Source organism: Poecilia reticulata, chromosome 12 (assembly GCF_904066995.2).
Source record: "Poecilia reticulata chromosome 12, P_reticulata-male-v2, whole genome shotgun sequence".
Lineage (NCBI taxonomy): Eukaryota > Metazoa > Chordata > Actinopteri > Cyprinodontiformes > Poeciliidae > Poecilia > Poecilia reticulata.
The window spans coordinates 27,032,123-27,050,300 of NC_088841.1; the positions used below are offsets into that span (position 1 = coordinate 27,032,123).

General features: G+C 50.8%; 3 protein-coding genes across 7 annotated transcripts; 2 read left to right on the plus strand and 1 right to left on the minus strand.

The window, feature by feature from the left end:
- Window positions 1-68: 68 nt before the first annotated feature.
- On the minus strand, window positions 69-15,585 carry cdk9 (cyclin-dependent kinase 9 (CDC2-related kinase)). Of its 3 annotated transcripts, XM_081614111.1 has the most exons (8): window positions 15,236-15,353; window positions 4,688-4,820; window positions 4,438-4,551; window positions 3,823-3,904; window positions 3,656-3,746; window positions 3,418-3,584; window positions 3,179-3,350; window positions 69-1,066 (listed from the first exon to the last, which is right to left on the minus strand). In XM_081614111.1, the coding sequence occupies exons 2-8, from the start codon at window positions 4,726-4,728 to the stop codon at window positions 552-554; spliced, it is 1,182 nt and encodes a 393-aa protein (XP_081470237.1). In that variant the 5' UTR covers window positions 4,729-4,820; window positions 15,236-15,353; the 3' UTR covers window positions 69-551. The 3 variants fall into 3 exon arrangements, with proteins under 3 accessions (XP_081470237.1, XP_008423042.1, XP_008423041.1); XM_008424820.2 differs by lacking the exons at window positions 4,688-4,820; window positions 15,236-15,353 and adding an exon at window positions 15,482-15,585; XM_008424819.3 differs by lacking the exon at window positions 15,236-15,353 and having other exon boundaries at window positions 4,688-5,521.
- fpgs (folylpolyglutamate synthase) lies at window positions 5,499-14,028 on the plus strand. 3 transcript variants are annotated; one of them, XM_008424818.3, is made up of 15 exons: window positions 5,501-5,747; window positions 6,587-6,715; window positions 6,780-6,833; window positions 6,930-6,994; window positions 8,521-8,635; window positions 9,140-9,217; window positions 9,479-9,540; window positions 11,426-11,528; window positions 11,607-11,684; window positions 11,761-11,908; window positions 12,172-12,255; window positions 12,327-12,477; window positions 12,551-12,626; window positions 12,702-12,768; window positions 12,915-14,028. In XM_008424818.3, the coding sequence occupies exons 1-15, from the start codon at window positions 5,601-5,603 to the stop codon at window positions 13,286-13,288; spliced, it is 1,731 nt and encodes a 576-aa protein (XP_008423040.2). In that variant the 5' UTR covers window positions 5,501-5,600; the 3' UTR covers window positions 13,289-14,028. The 3 variants fall into 3 exon arrangements, with proteins under 3 accessions (XP_081470236.1, XP_081470235.1, XP_008423040.2); XM_081614110.1 differs by having other exon boundaries at window positions 5,499-5,747; window positions 12,172-12,626; window positions 12,872-13,138; XM_081614109.1 differs by having other exon boundaries at window positions 5,500-5,747; window positions 12,172-12,626.
- On the plus strand, window positions 15,525-18,092 carry naif1 (nuclear apoptosis inducing factor 1). Its single transcript, XM_017307751.2, has 3 exons — window positions 15,525-15,966; window positions 16,587-16,637; window positions 16,712-18,092. The coding sequence occupies exons 1-3, from the start codon at window positions 15,525-15,527 to the stop codon at window positions 17,281-17,283; spliced, it is 1,065 nt and encodes a 354-aa protein (XP_017163240.2). The 3' UTR covers window positions 17,284-18,092.
- Window positions 18,093-18,178: the final 86 nt, after the last annotated feature.

Here is an 18,178-nt window from a genome sequence, read left to right on the forward strand (position 1 = left end):
GATCCTCGCAGACTTCCGGTGTCATGGCGGAGTGGAACGGCGTGACGTCAAGAACTAAATAGAAACAATTGTAGGGGTGTGAACCGAGTGGAGGAGGCAGCTTTATTAAAGTTTATTACATCACAAACATGCAGAGTTTTGACGTCATTTAAACACTAAAATTAATCAACATTCATTTCTGCTGGTTTTCTGCCGCCATCTGGTGGACAGATGGCGCCACTGCAGCATCACAGACCCGGTTCCAGGTCCAGAATGCTCCTCTTTGGTTCCCCAAACAAAATGACAAAACATTTTATTAGTGTGTGGTTCCGGCCCAGTGGACCGCTCAGAACTCGTTCCTTTAAATACCCTGAGGAGGTCCAGTTGGAACCGATCAGAACCAAGAGCGGTTTCCCTTCTGGACTGAACGGGAACGTTAAAACTAAACGTCTTTTCATGGAGCGAGGCTGACGGACCGGTCCAGAACCGGCCCAGAACCCTCAGCAGGACTCCGGGTCGACCCAACAAGCAGGACGATCCTGCAGGAAACGTCAGTCTGGTTCCGGATCCGGCTAGAAGACCCGGTCGAACTCGGTCTGGCTGGTGGTGGCCGGGTTCCGGTTCTGGTTGGGCTGCTGCTGCGGCATGTGGCCCCTGCGCCGCGGCGGGGCCAGGTACTCGAACATGGACGTGTTGTGCGTGGACAGCATGTTCTTGAGGTCGGACGGCATGGGGTCGGACCAGAAGAAGTCGTGGTTGAGGGCGTCGTCGCTGTCGACCCGCTGGGCCGGGTCCAGAACCAGCAGCTTGTCGATCAGGTCCAGGGCATATGGGTCCTTGACGTAGGCCTTGAGCCGGTCCTTGACCTTCCTCTTCTGGCCCTTGGGCAGCTCCATCTTCTGGTACAGCTCGTACTTCTTGTCCACGGCGGGCCACGTCTCGGCCGTGATGGAGCCGCACAGCTGGCTGATGAGGGTCAGCTGGTGCTGCTCCGTGTTGCCCTGCATGATGGGGCTGCGGGTCCACATCTCCGCCATGATGCAGCCCGCCCCCCACAGGTCGATGGGCGGCCCGTAGTCCCGCTCGCCTGGAGAGAAACAGCCAGAGTCAGAAAACACAGCTCCCCCTGCTGGACAAACACTAAACACAGAAACAGCTCCCCCTGCTGGTAAAACACTAAACCCAGAAACAGCTCCCCCTGCTGGACAGACACTAAACACAGAAACAGCTCCCCCTGCTGGTAAAACACTAAACACAGAAACAGCTCCCCCTGCTGGACTGAGAGCCAAAACCCAGAAACAGCTCCCCCTGCTGGACTGAGAGCCAAAACCCAGAAACAGCTCCCCCTGCTGGACAGACACTAAACACAGAAACAGCTCCCCCTGCTGGACTAATGACCAAAACACAGAAACAGCTCCCCCTGCTGGACTAATGACCAAAACCCAGAAACAGCTCCCCCTGCTGGACAGACACTAAACACAGAAACAGCTCCCCCTGCTGGACAGACACTAAACACAGAAACAGCTCCCCCTGCTGGACTAATGACCAAAACACAGAAACAGCTCCCCCTGCTGGACTAATGACCAAAACCCAGAAACAGCTCCCCCTGCTGGACAGACACTAAACACAGAAACAGCTCCCCCTGCTGGACAGACACTAAACACAGAAACAGCTCCCCCTGCTGGACAGACACTAAACACAGAAACAGCTCCCCCTGCTGGACTAATGACCAAAACACAGAAACAGCTCCCCCTGCTGGACTAATGACCAAAACACAGAAACAGCTCCCCCTGCTGGACAGACACTAAACACAGAAACAGCTCCCCCTGCTGGACAGACACTAAACACAGAAACAGCTCCCCCTGCTGGACTAATGACCAAAACACAGAAACAGCTCCCCCTGCTGGACTAATGACCAAAACACAGAAACAGCTCCCCCTGCTGGACTAATGACCAAAACACAGAAACAGCTCCCCCTGCTGGACTAATGACCAAAACACAGAAACAGCTCCCCCTGCTGGACTAATGACCAAAACCCAGAAACAGCTCCCCCTGCTGGACAGACACTAAACACAGAAACAGCTCCCCCTGCTGGTAAAACACTAAACACAGAAACAGCTCCCCCTGCTGGTAAAACACTAAACACAGAAACAGCTCCCCCTGCTGGACAGACACTAAACACAGAAACAGCTCCCCCTGCTGGACTGAGAGCCAAAACACAGAAACAGCTCCCCCTGCTGGACTAATGACCAAAACCCAGAAACAGCTCCCCCTGCTGGACAGACACTAAACACAGAAACAGCTCCCCCTGCTGGTAAAACACTAAACACAGAAACAGCTCCCCCTGCTGGACAGACACTAAACACAGAAACAGCTCCCCCTGCTGGACTAACACTAAACACAGAAACAGCTCCCCCTGCTGGACTGAGAGCCAAAACACAGAAACAGCTCCCCCTGCTGGACAGACACTAAACACAGAAACAGCTCCCCCTGCTGGACTGAGAGCCAAAACACAGAAACAGCTCCCCCTGCTGGACTAATGACCAAAACACAGAAACAGCTCCCCCTGCTGGACAGACACTAAACACAGAAACAGCTCCCCCTGCTGGACAGACACTAAACACAGAAACAGCTCCCCCTGCTGGACTGAGAGCCAAAACACAGAAACAGCTCCCCCTGCTGGACTAATGACCAAAACACAGAAACAGCTCCCCCTGCTGGACAGACACTAAACACAGAAACAGCTCCCCCTGCTGGACTAATGACCAAAACACAGAAACAGCTCCCCCTGCTGGTAAAACACTAAACACAGAAACAGCTCCCCCTGCTGGACTAATGACCAAAACACAGAAACAGCTCCCCCTGCTGGACTGAGAGCCAAAACACAGAAACAGCTCCCCCTGCTGGTAAAACACTAAACACAGAAACAGCTCCCCCTGCTGGTAAAACACTAAACACAGAAACAGCTCCCCCTGCTGGTAAAACACTAAACACAGAAACAGCTCCCCCTGCTGGACTAATGACCAAAACACAGAAACAGCTCCCCCTGCTGGACTAATGACCAAAACCCAGAAACAGCTCCCCCTGCTGTTTCTATACATTTAATCCATCAAAACTGACATTTAATCCAGTTTTCCACCACAACCACAGACGTTTCTGTGTGCAGGACAGATGCTGAACCCGGCATGTAGTTCCTCACCCAGCAGCAGCTCCGGCGGCCGGTACCACAGCGTGACGACCCGGTTGGTGTAGCGGTTCCCCTGGCTGTTCTTGGCCAGGCTGAAGGCCCGGGCCAGGCCGAAGTCGGCCAGCTTCAGGACTCCGTCTCTGGTGATCAGGACGTTGGCCGCCTTCATGTCTCTGTGCAGGATCTGAGGCAGAGCCAGAGGGTCAGCAGGCGTCGGCTCCAGAGGCGGAACCGGGCCGGGCCGGGCTCACCTTGTTCCGGTGGATGTAGTAGAGGCCGTTGAGCAGCATCTGCATCACCTTCTTGATCTCGGCCAGAGTGAACTTGACGTTGGCGTTGCTCAGCAGGCCGGCCAGGTCGTGCTCGCAGAAGTCAAACACCAGGTAGATGGAGCCCTTGTAGCGGTTGAACTGGGTCGCTGGGACAAACACACGGAGCCGTGAGAGCTCTGAAAGCGGGTCGGGCCGGTACCAGACCCGGAGGACCAACCTTTGGTTCTGCAGATCTCGATCAGGTTCACCACGTTCTCGTGCTTCAGCAGCTGCAGGATCTTGATCTCCCTCAGGGCTGTGATGGGGAACTGGAGGAACCGGGTCAGAATGGGTCAGAACTCATTTCAGGTCAGTAGAACCCGGGTCAAGAGTCCGGTTTCTCACCCCTTCCTTCTCGTTCTCCATCAGAACCTTCTTCAGCGCGACCTTCTTCCCCGTCTGCCGGTGCTTGGCCTTGAACACTTCCCTGTCAGACAGAACCAAACGATCACTGATGATCCGGAGTCCGGACCAAGGTTCTGCAGAACCTCCAGGACGATGTGAACACAGCTCACCTGATGTGGGGTTTTACATGAACTGTGGCCTGGGCTACCGGCCCTTTAAGACCCAGCCTCAGATGAACGCAGGTTTATTAAAAATCTGGTTTTAAACACGAGTGAGACCTCTTGTCTCTACAGCAGCTTTGCTGATAGTTTCCAACAATATCACTGGAAGTAAAATATGTTTTCAAATTAGCATATTTCTGTCCTGCTGTTACGTCACTAAAACATGTAGTGACGCGCTGCCTGTGGGTTAAATCTCCTGTTCCTGAAGGTTTAACTGAACGGAAAACGCACTTTAAAAATGCTGGCTACGTTCAAACCAAGCTAGCTTTAGCTTAGCTTTTAGCTTAGCTTTAGCTCAGGTCGCATCAGTTGATCTCGGGTCCAGATTACCGAAACAAGCGGGAAAACGGGCCTCTTCGGAACCAGAAGTTAAAAAGCTGATCGCGTTCCTCACCCGAAGGTTCCCTGTCCGATCTTGGCCATCTTCTCGTACTTGGAGAACTCGTCGCAGAACGGGAACTCCACTCCGTCGTAGTATTTGGACATGATGGCGGCCTCCCTGTCGGGCCTGCGGAGGGAAATAAAAGCCGTTTTTTCACCTCAATCTGGAGCCTTTTGGGCCGAACCGAGAGCTGGACGCAATAGAATCAGCTCCATTAACCAGCTGGGGAACATTACGTAGAGAAAATGAGAGAAATTCTCACTTTTCAGCCGCGGTGGCGTTGCTTGTTTTCTCTCGCTGCATTTCGGCACCGGAAGTAGTTCTTCTTTGGTTTGATCAATTAAAAACCTCGGAGCTCTTACTGCCACCAGCTGGAGAGAGGCTGCAACTACAAGCTGTTACATCAACAAAGATGTTAATGAATTCAGATTTTTCAGGGTAAAATGTTAGTCCTATAAATTGGTTATGATTAATAATGTTCCGAAAAATATTTAGATCATTTTTAAAAATCTAATTATCAATTTATGTGTTAATAATTTACATTTTTGCCTTCCTAACTGATAATTCTGTTGTTTAATCAATTAATATTGGGAATTGCATACATCAGTTTATACATATTTTTTATTCTTTTGACTTTTTTTATCCAATTAGCCATTTTTTATTTTTTTTTTAAATAAATTGTTGTCATTCACTCCATCACTGTTATTTAAAAATTTAAAATGATTATATATATTATATTGCATTATTCATTCATCAACTCATCATATTTTAGTGAAGTTATTTATTTACTAAACTATCTCGGTGGGTTTTTTTTAAATATAAGTTTTTAAATCAATATTTTCAACAGCCATCAAATTGTTACATTTTTTAATTATTTCTTATCCAACTTTCAAACAGAGTTGTTGACCTCCGTTTTCAAACTATTAGTATCTTATTGATTAATTTGAATTATTTAATTTGTTTATTATTATTGGAGCTTTGGGATGAATTTTAAACGCGCAGCTGATTGGCAGTAATTGTCTCCTATATTCGTCATTTGTAAATCTGTTGTAAATCTGTTCAGTCTGAAAAACAACACAAAAAAAAGTCGAAGGGGCGTATCTTGACGTCATCACGCATCCGAACGGACCCGCCCATATGTGGGCGTGGCTTCCGGTGACTCCCACCGCCTCAAGATGGCGTGTCTGCTGCGCGTGCTGCGGCGGCAGTCGGCGTTTGGCGCCTCGCGCAGTGAGCGGGACTCGGTGTTCAGGCTGGCGAACCGGGCCGTCCGGAACCACAGCACCCAGGCGGCTCCTCACTTCCCCGGCATGGAGTACCAGGTAGGGACGCGGCGCGGCGCGGCGCGGAGCCTCCGGGCGCTGCTAGCCCGTTAGCTCGGCCGGCTGAGTCCGCAGTTTGACAAGCTTGAACCGAACCGAAGAGACGAACATGGGCCCAGTTGGTTGTACTGGGAGAACAGCAGAGAGCTAATGGAGGCCCGCCGGTGCCGCGGTCCACTGGGTCCAAAGTACAGCTGGACATGTGAACTCCCGGCTCTGGTCAGTAGAAGGAGGTGCTGCTACAGAACCGGTTCTGATTGGACCTCTCGGTCCATTTTGCAGACTGAAGCATCTGCAGCTCAGATTCTGAGCTGTGGAGTCAGGAATGCACTTTGACTAGGCCACATGAATCGGCCTTTAACTGAGCCAGAGTAACTGTTTCACCTCCTGCTGAAACGGATTGTTCCAGTTTTGCTCACCTGTCCAGGTGTGTCCAGGTTAGGACGCAGATTAACGTGCGGTCACGTGGCTGACGGGTACCGTGGCGACCTGCCATTTGCATAACGTTTGTACCGTGTTGTCTTGACCCCCTGGGGGTCACAGCCCCCACCCCCCGTCCCAAACGTCCAGGTGAAGAGCTGGTGACGTTTGAATATTTTAATGTGAAACGACGCCTGTTGAGCAGCGCCGTTGCCATGGAAACGGACTGTACTCCTAAAAGGGTCCGGGTCCGTCTGTTGCCCAACACCAGAGACCTGCTAGCGTTAGCTTAGCAGGTCTTCACAACCCTCCTCCCCCCAGCATGACGCTGCCTCCCCCAGTGGCTGAGCCGGGTTCGGGTCGTCGGTTCTGCCCGTGTTTCCGGGTCAGGATGTCATCAGACCCGCTTCCTGTTGCAGGACGCCATCTGCACCCTGAACACGCTGCAGAGCAACGCCAGCGTCCTGCAGCAGACCAGCAGGGGGCAGAGGGACCCCCAGCAGCAGCTGCTGGCCATGCCGGGCTTCCTGGAGCGGGCCGGGCTCACGGTGGGTCCACCAGAACCAGAACCTGCTCTGCTGCTTCAGGTGGCTGACCCTCCGTTTGTTTCAGGTGGAGCAGCTGGATCACCTCAACATCATCCACGTCACGGGGACCAAGGGCAAGGTGAGGCTCTTAAAGGGCCGGTACGCCGACCTGATGCAAGAACCGGGAACTCCTGTTTGACCTCTGACCCCTGACCCCAGCCGCTCTGTCTTCCAGGGATCCACCTGCGCGTTCACGGAGCGGATCCTCAGAACCTACGGCTTCCGGACCGGGTTCTACAGGTGAGTCCGGTCCTGGTTCTTAATGCCATAAAAATATTTTAATGTTTTTAAATAATTTCAAATATGAAGAAAAATGTGAATGTTTCTGCATTATAAAATGTTATTGATCTATAATTTTATTGAACAGTTTATCAATTTATTTACTTTTTAATTTTAACATTGAACTTATTTATACATCAATGTGTTTATATTTTTTATTTGACTCAGTTTATGTTCTTCATAGTTTAACATTTTATCAGTTTATTTGCTTTTAAAATCAGATTTTACTGCAAATGAACCAGATTTAGAATAACGCTGCCCACAGCATGATGCTGCCACCACCAGGCTTCACGCTGACTCCAGAGGTTCTTTGGAACCGTTTGGGTTCACTGCTGTGGCGGAACCAGTTTAAACCGGTTCTGTCCAGTTTAAACCGGGTTCTGTCCAGTTTAAACCGGTTCTGTCCAGTTTAAACCGGTTCTGTCCAGTTTAAACCGGTTCTGTCCAGTTTAAACCGGGTTCTGTCCAGTTTAAACCGGGTTCTGTCCAGTTTAAACCGGTTCTGTCCAGTTTAAACCGGTTCTGTCCAGTTTAAACCGGGTTCTGTCCAGTTTAAACCGGGTTTTGTCCAGTTTAAACCGGGTTCTGTCCAGTTTAAACCGGTTCTGTCCAGTTTAAACCGGTTCTGTCCAGTTTAAACCGGTTCTGTCCAGTTTAAACCGGGTTCTGTCCAGTTTAAACCGGGTTCTGTCCAGTTTAAACAGGTTCTGTCCAGTTTAAACCGGGTTCTGTCCAGTTTAAACAGGGTTCTGTCCAGTTTAAACCGGGTTCTGTCCAGTTTAAACAGGTTCTGTTCAGTTTAAACAGGTTCTGTCCAGTTTAAACAGGTTCTGTCCAGTTTAAACTGGTTCTGTCCAGTTTAAACAGGTTCTGTCCAGTTTAAACAGGTTCTGTCCAGTTTAAACTGGTTCTGTCCAGTTTAAACGGGTTCTGTACAGTTTAAACGGGTTCTGTCCAGTTTAAACCGGTTCTGTTCAGTTAAAACTGGTTCTGTCCAGTTTAAACCGGTTCTGTTCAGTTAAAACTGGTTCTGTCCAGTTTAAACCGGTTCTGTACAGTTTAAACAGGTTCTGTCCAGTTTAAACCGGGTTCTGTACAGTTTAAACCGGTTCTGTCCAGTTTAAACTGGTTCTGTACAGTTTAAACCGGTTCTGTCCAGTTTAAACCGGTTCTGTACAGTTTAAACGGGTTCTGTACAGTTTAAACGGGTTCTGTACAGTTTAAACTGGTTCTGTACAGTTTAAACCGGTTCTGTCCAGTTTAAACCGGTTCTGTACAGTTTAAACTGGTTCTGTCCAGTTTAAACCGGTTCTGTCCAGTTTAAACCGGTTCTGTACAGTTTAAACCGGTTCCTGCCAGCAGCAGCTCCAGGTCTGACTGGTTTCCAGCTGGATGTCCCAGTTTGCTGAAGGTTTCCAGTCCAGGTTATCGCTGAGCGTAGGCCTCTGATTGGACGACGTTCTGCTCTGACTTCCTGTTTCCTGCAGCTCGCCCCACCTGGTCCAGGTGAGGGAGAGGATCCGCATCGACGGCCGGCCGATCGGCAACGAACTTTTCACCAAATACTTCTGGCAGGTTTACGGACGGCTGGATGAGACCAAGGTGAGCCCGACCAGAACCAGAACCCGGCCTGTAAACTCGCCATCAAAACTGCTGGATGATGCGTTTACAGACCAGAGAGAAAGTCAGGGTTTCCAGTGTTTGACCTGCAGATCAGAATCAGTCTGATTGGCCCGGTCCGCTCCGCATTGGGCCCAGTTCCAGGCAGGAGGAACCAGTTAATGACTGCTGGTGTGGGGCAGAGCGTGACTCCATGTGACCCCACAGGCTTATTGGACACGTTCAGGCCTCACTTTGCGTTTTGCTGGTGACTGTGTGGGTTGTATGGCAAACCCAAATGGCCAAAAATCACCATTTTACCCTACACCTGGCTAAAGGTGTAGGGTAAAATGGTTAGCATCCAGGTTAGGATTGGTCTCCATGGTTACTGAACATGTTCATTACATTGTTTTTAACAAACTCGGATAATCGGGTTGATGACGCGGGCTTGTAGTCCTGCTTGTCATTTCTTGTACTTCGTAAGGTGATTCTGACCTCTGACCTCAGGAGGCCCACGGAGGGACGATGCCGGCGTACTTCCGGTTCCTCACCATCTTGGCGTTCCACGTCTTCCTCCAGGAGAAGGTGAGCTCTCGCTGCCGCAGCGTCTGATTGGCTGCTTCCCATCGCTGCGTCTGATTGGCTGCTTCCCATCGCTGCGTCTGATTGGCTGCTTCCCATCGCTGCGTCTGATTGGCTGCTTCCCATCGCTGCGTCTGATTGGCTGCTTCCCATCGCTGCGTCTGATTGGCTGCTTCCCATCGCTGCGTCTGATTGGCTGCTTCCCATCGCTGCGTCTGATTGGCTGCTTCCCATCGCTGCGTCTGATTGGCTGCTTTCGTTCAGGTGGACTTGGCCATCATCGAAGTCGGGATCGGAGGAGCGTACGACTGCACCAACGTTGTCAGGTGGGACTCTGCTTGAAGGTGGACGCCGTCACTTTAAGGCTGGAAGCCATCCGTTGCAAGCAGGGGGAAATATTAGCTTAGTTTGATTTAGTTTGATTTAGCTTGGTGTAGCGTAGCTTAGCGCCTGTTAGTACCAAGACAGGCTAGCTCAGTGGTCCCCAAACTACGGCCTGCGGGCCGGATCCGGCCCGCCGCCACATTTGGTCCGGCCCCCTGAACAATACCAGAGAGCATTCAGATTTCTTTTCATATATTGTATTTTCCGGTTTATATGTGGATTTTTCTTCGACCACCAGGGGGCTCTTTAGCAGGAAGTGTGTCCTGTAAACTGTGGATGTTTTGTTTTGCATGGCGCATTGCTGCCATCTGTTGGACCTTTATGTTATTTAGTCAGTGCGGTTGTTTGCTAGCGGTAGAGCAGATATGAACGCCGCATTCAGGTCGAGTTCTTCGAAGCCTGTAGTAGCAGCTTATACTTCAAAACGAGCCTTTATGTTAACATATGATAAAATAAGTAACTTGTTTATTGAATTAGTTTTGGAAATACCTGCGGGCGATTTGATTATGTGCTACGTCATTGCTAACTAGCAGGCTGCTAAGATTTCTCAGGTCGCTACGTAGCATTCAGAGGTAGCTGCTGTATCAGTTGTACTTCTAATGTGTGTATCTGAATATAAAACACTTCTGTAAGCTGCTCTCAGCTCATCCTGAGTAGTTTGTGTTTTGACAGTTTCACTCCATTCTACATGGAAATAAAGGAAGAACTAATTAATCCAGACTCGTGTGAAAGGAGTTTGGCTGATGGTTAGTTTTGGTACAAGACGCCATAGTGAGACCATTACAAAGTGAATCATTGGAAATGAAAGAAAGCGGCCATTAAAACGGAATTAGGTTTTAATAGGGAACTGAAATTTGAGAATGTTGTTGATCAGTTAAGTAGCATCGAGGGGAAAAAGAAGATTTTTCGTTTTTTTTAAATAATCCTGGGATCATTATGAGAATCTGAGGTATAGATATTAGGATCCAGTAGGTGGCAGTAGAGCAACAATAATGGATGCAAGCTGCTGTTGAAATCTAAAGAAGAAGAACAGAGCGTCCATTTTCATTTAGCTCATGCTAGTAGCAACACGAAGGATCAGAACTTTGTTACGGTTCAGAAACTAATCAGTTCAGTTAAATCTAAACTTGGCAACTTTTTGTTTTTCAACGTAATAAATGTGATATTCAGTCGACCTGTTCTGACCCAGATGTTGGCTGTTCGTTCCCCTCTGCTGCTGCTGCATCGTGTGGAAAACCTGGAGCGGCAGAGAAATCTGAGGCTTAGATGTTTACTGGTTAAAAAATAAAAACTTTGTTGTTGTGGTTTATAGTCAGGAAAATACGGACTATAATCCTTCCTGGATTTTTTCTGTGAAGAACCCAGAGAGGATTATTTGGTTGTGTTTTCTGGAAAACAACACATTTTTACATCCAGGCTCTCCTGCAAACATCTCAGTTGTTCTGGTACAAACTGACTCCGGCCCCCAGCGGAGAAGGGAAACGTTATGGGGCCCTCAGGAAAAGGTTTGGGGCCCCCTGGGCTAGATGTTTGGTTCTGTTGTTGAGTTCTGGAGTTAGATGCTTTGCTTAGCTTAGCGCAGGACATCTTAGCGTAGCTTAGCTTAGCTTACCCTCGTATAGCTTAGCATAGCTTAGCTTGGTGTGGCTTGGCATATGCTGTAGTTGCATCCTCTGTCCAGCTTCTTGGGTAGACAGTATTGGGACAGGGTAGATGTTGGGTTCTGGTTCCGATTGAGTTCCTGGTTCTGGTGTTGGGTTCTTGCTTTGTTTTGGGTTCTGGTTCTGGTGTCGTGCTCCAGCCGCTCACTGACCCGTGCGTTCCCAGGAGGCCGTGGGTCTGTGGCATCACCTCTCTGGGAATCGACCACACCCAGATTTTGGGCGACACCATCGAGAAGATCGCCTGGCAGAAAGCGGGAATCTTCAAGGTGCGTCTGGTTCTGGTCGGGTCCAGGTAGGTCCAGACTCCATGTCTCCGCTTCTTCACCTTTGTTCCGTTTGTGCAGCCGGGCGTTCCCGCATTCACGGTCCGACAGCCGCAGGAGGCCATGACGGTTCTGAGGGACCGGGCCAGAGAGATCCAGGTGAGTGTCGGGGTCCAGCGGGTCGTCGCCGCCGCCGCCAGCCATCAACCTCACGTCTTCCTGTCTGCCGTCGCAGTGTCCGCTGCGGGTCTGTCCGGACCTGGACCGGTACCAGACGGAGTCCGGAGCGCTGCAGCTGGGCCTGGCGGGTCAGCACCAGCGGTCCAACGCGTCGCTGGCCCTGCAGCTCTGCCACACCTGGCTGCAGCGGCGGTGTGGGCCAGGTGAGACCCGACGGGGAGACGTCCATCTGTAGGACGGATCACTCGGACCGTCCTGATGACATCACAGGGTTTTCTCCTTAAAATGAGTTTTATCGTAAAATTATTAATTGGTTTTGTAATTAAATTTTATCTTTTTGCCGACATTCATTCATTCATCCGTCAGCCTGGTTAGTGTGACTCTGCTGCCACCTGGTGACCGGAGGCCAGTTTAACAAGCTCCCAAACTATATATGAGGTTCTGTGTTTGGACTTCCTGTCTGCAGATCTAAGCCCCGCCCTCCCTGATCCGGACACCAGCTGCGTGTTGCAGGCGGACTCTTTCCGGCCCGGCGCCACCATGGTGAAAGGTGAGTCCCGGAACCGTTGGGTCGGACCCGTAGAACCGGCACCGGATCACGGTTCCTGCGTTTGGCGGCAGGCCTGGCGGAGGCGCGTTGGGCCGGGCGGAACCAGACGCTGCGGCGCGGCGCGCTCACCTACTTCCTGGACGGAGCCCACACCCACCGCAGCATGCAGGCCTGCGTCCAGTGGTTCCAGGAGGCCGCCGCCCAGTCCCAGAGCGGCGCCAGGTGAGCCGGACCGGACCGGTTCCGACCCGGGTCTGTGTGGAGCCGGTCCTGTTGACCTGCTGCTGTGTTTCAGTGGAGCCGTGGTTCGGGTTCTGCTGTTCAACGCCACCGGGAGGAGGGACGCCGCCGCCATGCTGAAGCTGCTGCTGGTGAGTCGGAACCGGGTCGAACAGGACCGGGCCGGGTCCAGGTGGGCTAACGGCAGCCTCTCTGCTCTCCTCCAGGCGTGTCGCTTCGACTTGGCCGTGTTCTGCCCCAACATCACCGAAACCGTCGCCTCCGGCAACGCAGGTCAGTCTGCTGCTGAACGAACAGTTCAGTTCCACAGGGAACTGTTCGGTTCTGACTTCTCTACCTGCTGATATTTGGTTCTTCTCTGGTTCTGGTCCGGCAGAACTTCAGTGTTTATGTCTGAACATGGACCCGTCTCCTCTCAGACCAGCAGAACTTCAACGTCGCCGTGGAGACCATGCTGACCTGTTGCCTGGACAACGAGCGGAGCTGGCGTCTCCTTAGCGACGGCGGAGACGAGTACCCGGCGCCGCTGCTGATCCGGGACGGCCCGGCGCCGCTCGCCGAGAGGAAGGCGGACTCGCTGGTGTTCCCCTGCATCCTCAGCGCCCTCTGCTGGATCGCCCAGGGACGGGACCCGGTTCTGACCGACCCGGCTCAGACGGCGCCGCCCGTCACACCCAGCATGGCCGCCAAGGCCGCGCTGCTTCAGGACGCCGCACACGTCCAGGTCCTGGTGACCGGCAGCCTGCACCTGGTGGGAGGCGTCCTCAAGCACCTGGACCCAGAGGACGGGTAGACTGGGAACGCTGGGGGTCATCTGGGAACGCTGGGGGTCATCTGGGAACGCTGGGCGGACTGGGACGGGTCGGTGCTGCTTTACTTCCAGGTGGATTACCGGGTTCTGTCCCGGTTCTGAAGCTCCTCTCACCAGATGGGTCGTCTTGTTGTTTTGGACTTTCTTTACTTTCCAGGTGGTTCTGATCCATGATTGGCTGCTGGGTACCATCATGTCACAGCGGTCCAAACCCAGCCCAGTCTGCGTCTAAACCCAACAGAACCGAACCAGCCCGGACCCAGCTGACCTTCAGAACCAGAACCCGTCAGTTCAGTGTGAGGGCCCGGTTCTGATCGGACCGGGTTTCTGAGCCTTACTTGAAGCTGAACTTGTTTACATGAGCCCACTGGTCTCCGCTGGACGGGTCGGCGCTGCAGAACCAGAACCTCTGCCTTCATGCTGTCGGTCTCTCTCTCTCTCCGTGTTCCTGTTTCGGTTCTGTGGGAAAGATTTCAACGCTGCTGATGATGGTTCTGATCCGGTTCAGATCAGATTTAAATGAGTATACTGACATCTGCAGGCGGTGAGAGGAACTGCAGGCAGGAGCCAGGATGTTGCTACTGATGTATTAATTCCATGAATTTCTCTCTAAACTCCGACATTCTGGGAGTCGGATTACAATGAAGATGTCAGAAAATGTTTAAATTATGCTTTTGATGATGGTGCCATTAAAAAAATAATTAAAATGTTTACAGTTTGAACTCCTCCTGTTTGGGTTTCTGCAGCTGGAAAATGCTGACATTAATTTAAATGTTTTGTTTTTATCAATCATTAAATGGACCATAAACAGTTTGATGTTCAGTAACTGAGTCTAAATTGTAAATTTAATTTGTTTTAGGGTTTAGAGGATTAATTTTACTGTGAAAGTATTGTGAAGTAACGCATTGTAGTAAATGAATATTTTAGTAATCGGATAAAATAAAACATTAGTAAATCTAACGTAACAGCAGTGTTACTATTGGGTATCAATATCCGTCCAATTTTTCATATTTCAGCTACTTTTCTGTAATTTAGAAACTAAACTGTAAAAATAACGGCTCACTTTCTAAGTTAACCTGAAGAAAAGTTGGACAAAGATCTGAAATTATACGTAATAATAATGAGGCAGGCTATTATACAGAAATATCTACACTCCAGCTTTATGTATTCATCTTCTGTCAGGTTCACAGATGAACTCTCACCTCGCCCAGACATTCAGATGTTAGCGACAGGAAACATCTACCAGCTTTGTAACGTCATGAAGCGACCGGGATGATATGACATCATCTAAAGCCGCCCACAGTGTCCGGTCTCTCCGCTCACCCGTATAAATAATCTGCCATTTGCTCTGAATCCGCAGCAGAAAAGCTGCCGAACTGCAGGCATCATCGCTCCGGTCACTTTAAGGAGTTTATTGGTTCCCCGAAAAACGACAAAAACTCAGACATTAATTATCATGAATCAAAAAAATCTTCCCAGGCAGAACTTTAATAATGTTGCTAACACTTAGCTTCCGTTAACAACTCAGGCGGAAGTGAGAGCGCAAATAAAGTCCCGGCCGGAACACGGTGCCTAAATAAAACATAATATAGCGAAGCTTCCAGGCAGATCAGTTTTAATAATCGAGGAATTTTAATAATCGAATCGTTTCAGCTCTACATTATACTATATTTATGATGTGAATTTTAAAATTAACTTCCGCCTGGTGGTAATTTTCACAATAAAATTGATAACGGGTCAATTTGCTCACAGTAACTCATGTAAGTTATGACCTTTAAAGTGAAAGATACAATCATAATAATGGGACTTTATTCCAGGTTTGTTTTAATTGGTTATTATACAGGAATGAGATTTTCTTTTTTTTAATCGTGTTATCAACGCCAATATGAATTTAAAGATTTTAAATAAATTTTAAAAGTGAGTTTTTACCGTCTTTGCCGTGGAGAACATCTCCTGTTTGTTGTTCTTCAGCCCAACTGTTGAAAACTCACTGGCGTCTCTCTTAGCCAATGGGAACACGGCGCTGTGAGCGCGCGCATGTCGCCCAGCCAATGGGCGCGCAGTGGGCGGGGCTTCCTTCCCGGCTAACGTAGGAAGAAGAAGCCGATTCTGGAAGCCATTACGCTGCGCTCAGAAAGTGAGCAAATCGCACTGTTTTTTTTTTTTGTTGCGTACCTTACGCACGTTCACCTCCGTCCGGGAGCGTCTCCCGCAGGTCATGGCTTCGGCCGCCAAGAAGAGGAAGATGAATTTCTCGGAGCGGGAGGTGGAGATCATCGTGGAGGAGATAGAGAAGCAGAAGCAGACCCTGGTGAGCCACTTCAACGCGGGAGTCACGCACATGGCCAAGAACAACGCCTGGGTGGACATCCTGAAGAAGGTGAACGCCGTCACCACCTGCCCGCGCGAGCTGCCCGAGGTCAAGAAGAAGTGGTCCGACATGAAGACCGAGGTCCGCCGGAAGGTGGCCCAGGCCCGGGCCGCCATCGAGGGCACGGCCGCGGACTGCGCTCCGGTCCCGGTCATCCTCACCGCCATGCAGCAGCGGATCTGCAACCTGCTGGGGGAGGCGACCATCATCAGCCTGCCGGCCGGGGACCCGGAGGCGGAGCTCAGCCTGCCGGCGGCGGCGGCGGCGGCGGCGGGGAGCCTGGCGGAGGGTGAGGAGCACGGCGGGGTCAGAGGTCAACGCGCCTGCGCTCAGGAGGAGTGACGACACAGACTTCTTACATTATTTGAAAATACAATTTAAAAAATAATGTAGAAGTAGAAACGTATCGAAATGTATTAAAATAAAGAAATGTTAAAATAACAAATAATATTTAAAAGTAAAATAATCTTAGAAAAATGTATTTAAAACATTTAAAATACGTTTTAAAAAATAAAAAAATTAATTATGAATTTAAAAAAATAAATAAATAAAGTTAAAAGGTTATAAATAAATAAATTAAAGTTAGAATATGTTAATAAATATGAAAATCAATAAATTATAACTTACATGAACAAAGATTTAAATAATTTAAGGACAGATTAAATAAAAATAATCATTATTGTTCAAATATAAATATATAAAAAATGTGTCTTTAATGAAATTAGATTCTGAATTACTGAAAACATTTTAATTATTATTATATTCTTACATCCTCGGCAGCAACAAGCTTTATTTTCATTCTGAGGTGAAAACCAACATGTCAGCCGTTAGTCCGGCTCTGATTGGTGGATCTGTGATGATGTCAGAACCCCTGGTGTTTCTTAACCTGCCGTCCTCCATGTTGTCCAGCTGCTCCAGGACCAGCAGGGGGCGTCGGTGAGGAGCCCAAACCGCTGACCGGTAAGTCCCCGGACCTGCCGAGGTTCTGGTTCTGGTTCTGGTTCTGGTCCAACCTCTGCGTCTTCAACCTGCAGCTGAAACCACGTACCACGCCCTGGAGGACGGCGGCGTGGTGGAGTACTGCACCGCCGCCGTCGTCGTAGGAGACTCCGCCCCCGCCGTGATGGCCGCCGCGGAAACGCCGGTGGAGATGCTGACGCCGTCGCTCGCCTCGCCGGCGCCGCAGGCCAAGCCGCAGGAGCTGAAGAGCCGCATCGCCCTGAACTCGGCGCGCCTGCTGCAGGAGCAGCGCGTCACCAACGTCCACATCCGCCAGATCGCGCAGCACCTGGAGGGGCAGAACGAGCTGCTGCAGGTGATGCGGCGCAGCCAGGAGGCGCAGGCGCTGGCGCAGGAGCGGCAGGCGCAGGCGCTGGAGGGGACGCAGGCCGCGCTGCTGGCGCTGGTCCAGATGCTGCGCCCCGCGCTCAAGGACCTCAGGAAGTTCCTGCAGAGCGGCGCCGAGCCGGCGCCCCCGGCGACGGTGGCGCCCGCGGCGACCGGGACGCCGCCGGGCGACGCTACCGCCGCGGAGGAAGAACAGGGCAGGAGTAAGAGTCCAGCTGAGGCGCCACAGCGACCCGACCCGCTGGAGGAGACTCACTGACCCGGTTCTGACCCGCTGGATTAAACTCACTGACCCGGTTCTGACCCGGTTCTGACCCGCTGGAGGAGACCCACTGACCCGGTTCTGACCCGGTTCTGACCCGCTGGAGGAGACCCACTGACCCGGTTCTGACCCGCTGGATTAAACTCACTGACCCAGTTCTGACCCGGTTCTGACCCGCTGGATTAAACTCACTGACCCGGTTCTGACCCGGTTCTGACCCGCTGGAGGAGACTCACTGACCCGGTTCTGACCCGGTTCTGACCCGCTGGAGGACACTCACTGACCCGGTTCTGACCCGCTGGATTAAACTCACTGACCCGGTTCTGACCCGCTGGAGGACACTCACTGACCCGGTTCTGACCCGCTGGATTAAACTCACTGACCCGGTTCTGACCCGCTGGAGGACACTCACTGACCCGGTTCTGACCCGCTGGAGGAGACTCACTGACCCGGTTCTGACCCGGTTCTGACCCGCTGGAGGAGACTCACTGACCCGGTTCTGACCCGCTGGATTAAACTCACTGACCCGGTTCTGACCCGCTGGAGGAGACTCACTGACCCGGTTCTGACCCGGTTCTGACGCCCAGCCTGGTTTTACAGGCTGCAGTGCTGCAGTCCCACCGCTGGGGGCGCTGTGTCCCTACATGTTTCTGTTTTAATAAATAAAATCTGACTCCTGGCTTCTACAGCCGAAACTGAACAGGAAGTGACGTCACCGGCCTGAGCGTTGCTATGGGAAACGGGTCTCGTCAGCTGCTGGTTGTTAGTTTTTCCACTTTCTGCTCCATTAAAGTTTTTAATTTAAATTTTTTTTCCTCCCCGCCATCAAATCCTAAATGTGTTTGGAGGAAACCAGGCAGTGAAACACGGTGGTGGTGGCAGCATCATGCTG

What these genes read in the sequence shown, in the direction of transcription:
- cdk9 (XM_081614111.1), bottom strand. Translation starts at nt 4,728, where the DNA reads ATGCAGCGAGAGAAAACAAGCAACGCCACCGCGGCTGAAAA. An exon ending in ACTACATCCACCGGAACAAG is followed by an intron (nt 3,351 to 3,417) that starts GTGAGCCCGGCC and finishes GCTCTGCCTCAG; the next exon opens with ATCCTGCACAGAGACATGAA. An exon ending in GCCGCCGGAGCTGCTGCTGG is followed by an intron (nt 1,067 to 3,178) that starts GTGAGGAACTAC and finishes GTTTCTCTCCAG; the next exon opens with GCGAGCGGGACTACGGGCCG.
- fpgs (XM_081614109.1), top strand. Translation starts at nt 5,601, where the DNA reads ATGGCGTGTCTGCTGCGCGTGCTGCGGCGGCAGTCGGCGTTTGGCGCC. An exon ending in TCCCCGGCATGGAGTACCAG is followed by an intron (nt 5,748 to 6,586) that starts GTAGGGACGCGG and finishes TTCCTGTTGCAG; the next exon opens with GACGCCATCTGCACCCTGAA. An exon ending in TGGAGCGGGCCGGGCTCACG is followed by an intron (nt 6,716 to 6,779) that starts GTGGGTCCACCA and finishes CGTTTGTTTCAG; the next exon opens with GTGGAGCAGCTGGATCACCT.
- naif1 (XM_017307751.2), top strand. Translation starts at nt 15,525, where the DNA reads ATGGCTTCGGCCGCCAAGAAGAGGAAGATGAATTTCTCGGAGCGGGAG. An exon ending in GGCGGGGAGCCTGGCGGAGG is followed by an intron (nt 15,967 to 16,586) that starts GTGAGGAGCACG and finishes CATGTTGTCCAG; the next exon opens with CTGCTCCAGGACCAGCAGGG. An exon ending in GGAGCCCAAACCGCTGACCG is followed by an intron (nt 16,638 to 16,711) that starts GTAAGTCCCCGG and finishes TTCAACCTGCAG; the next exon opens with CTGAAACCACGTACCACGCC.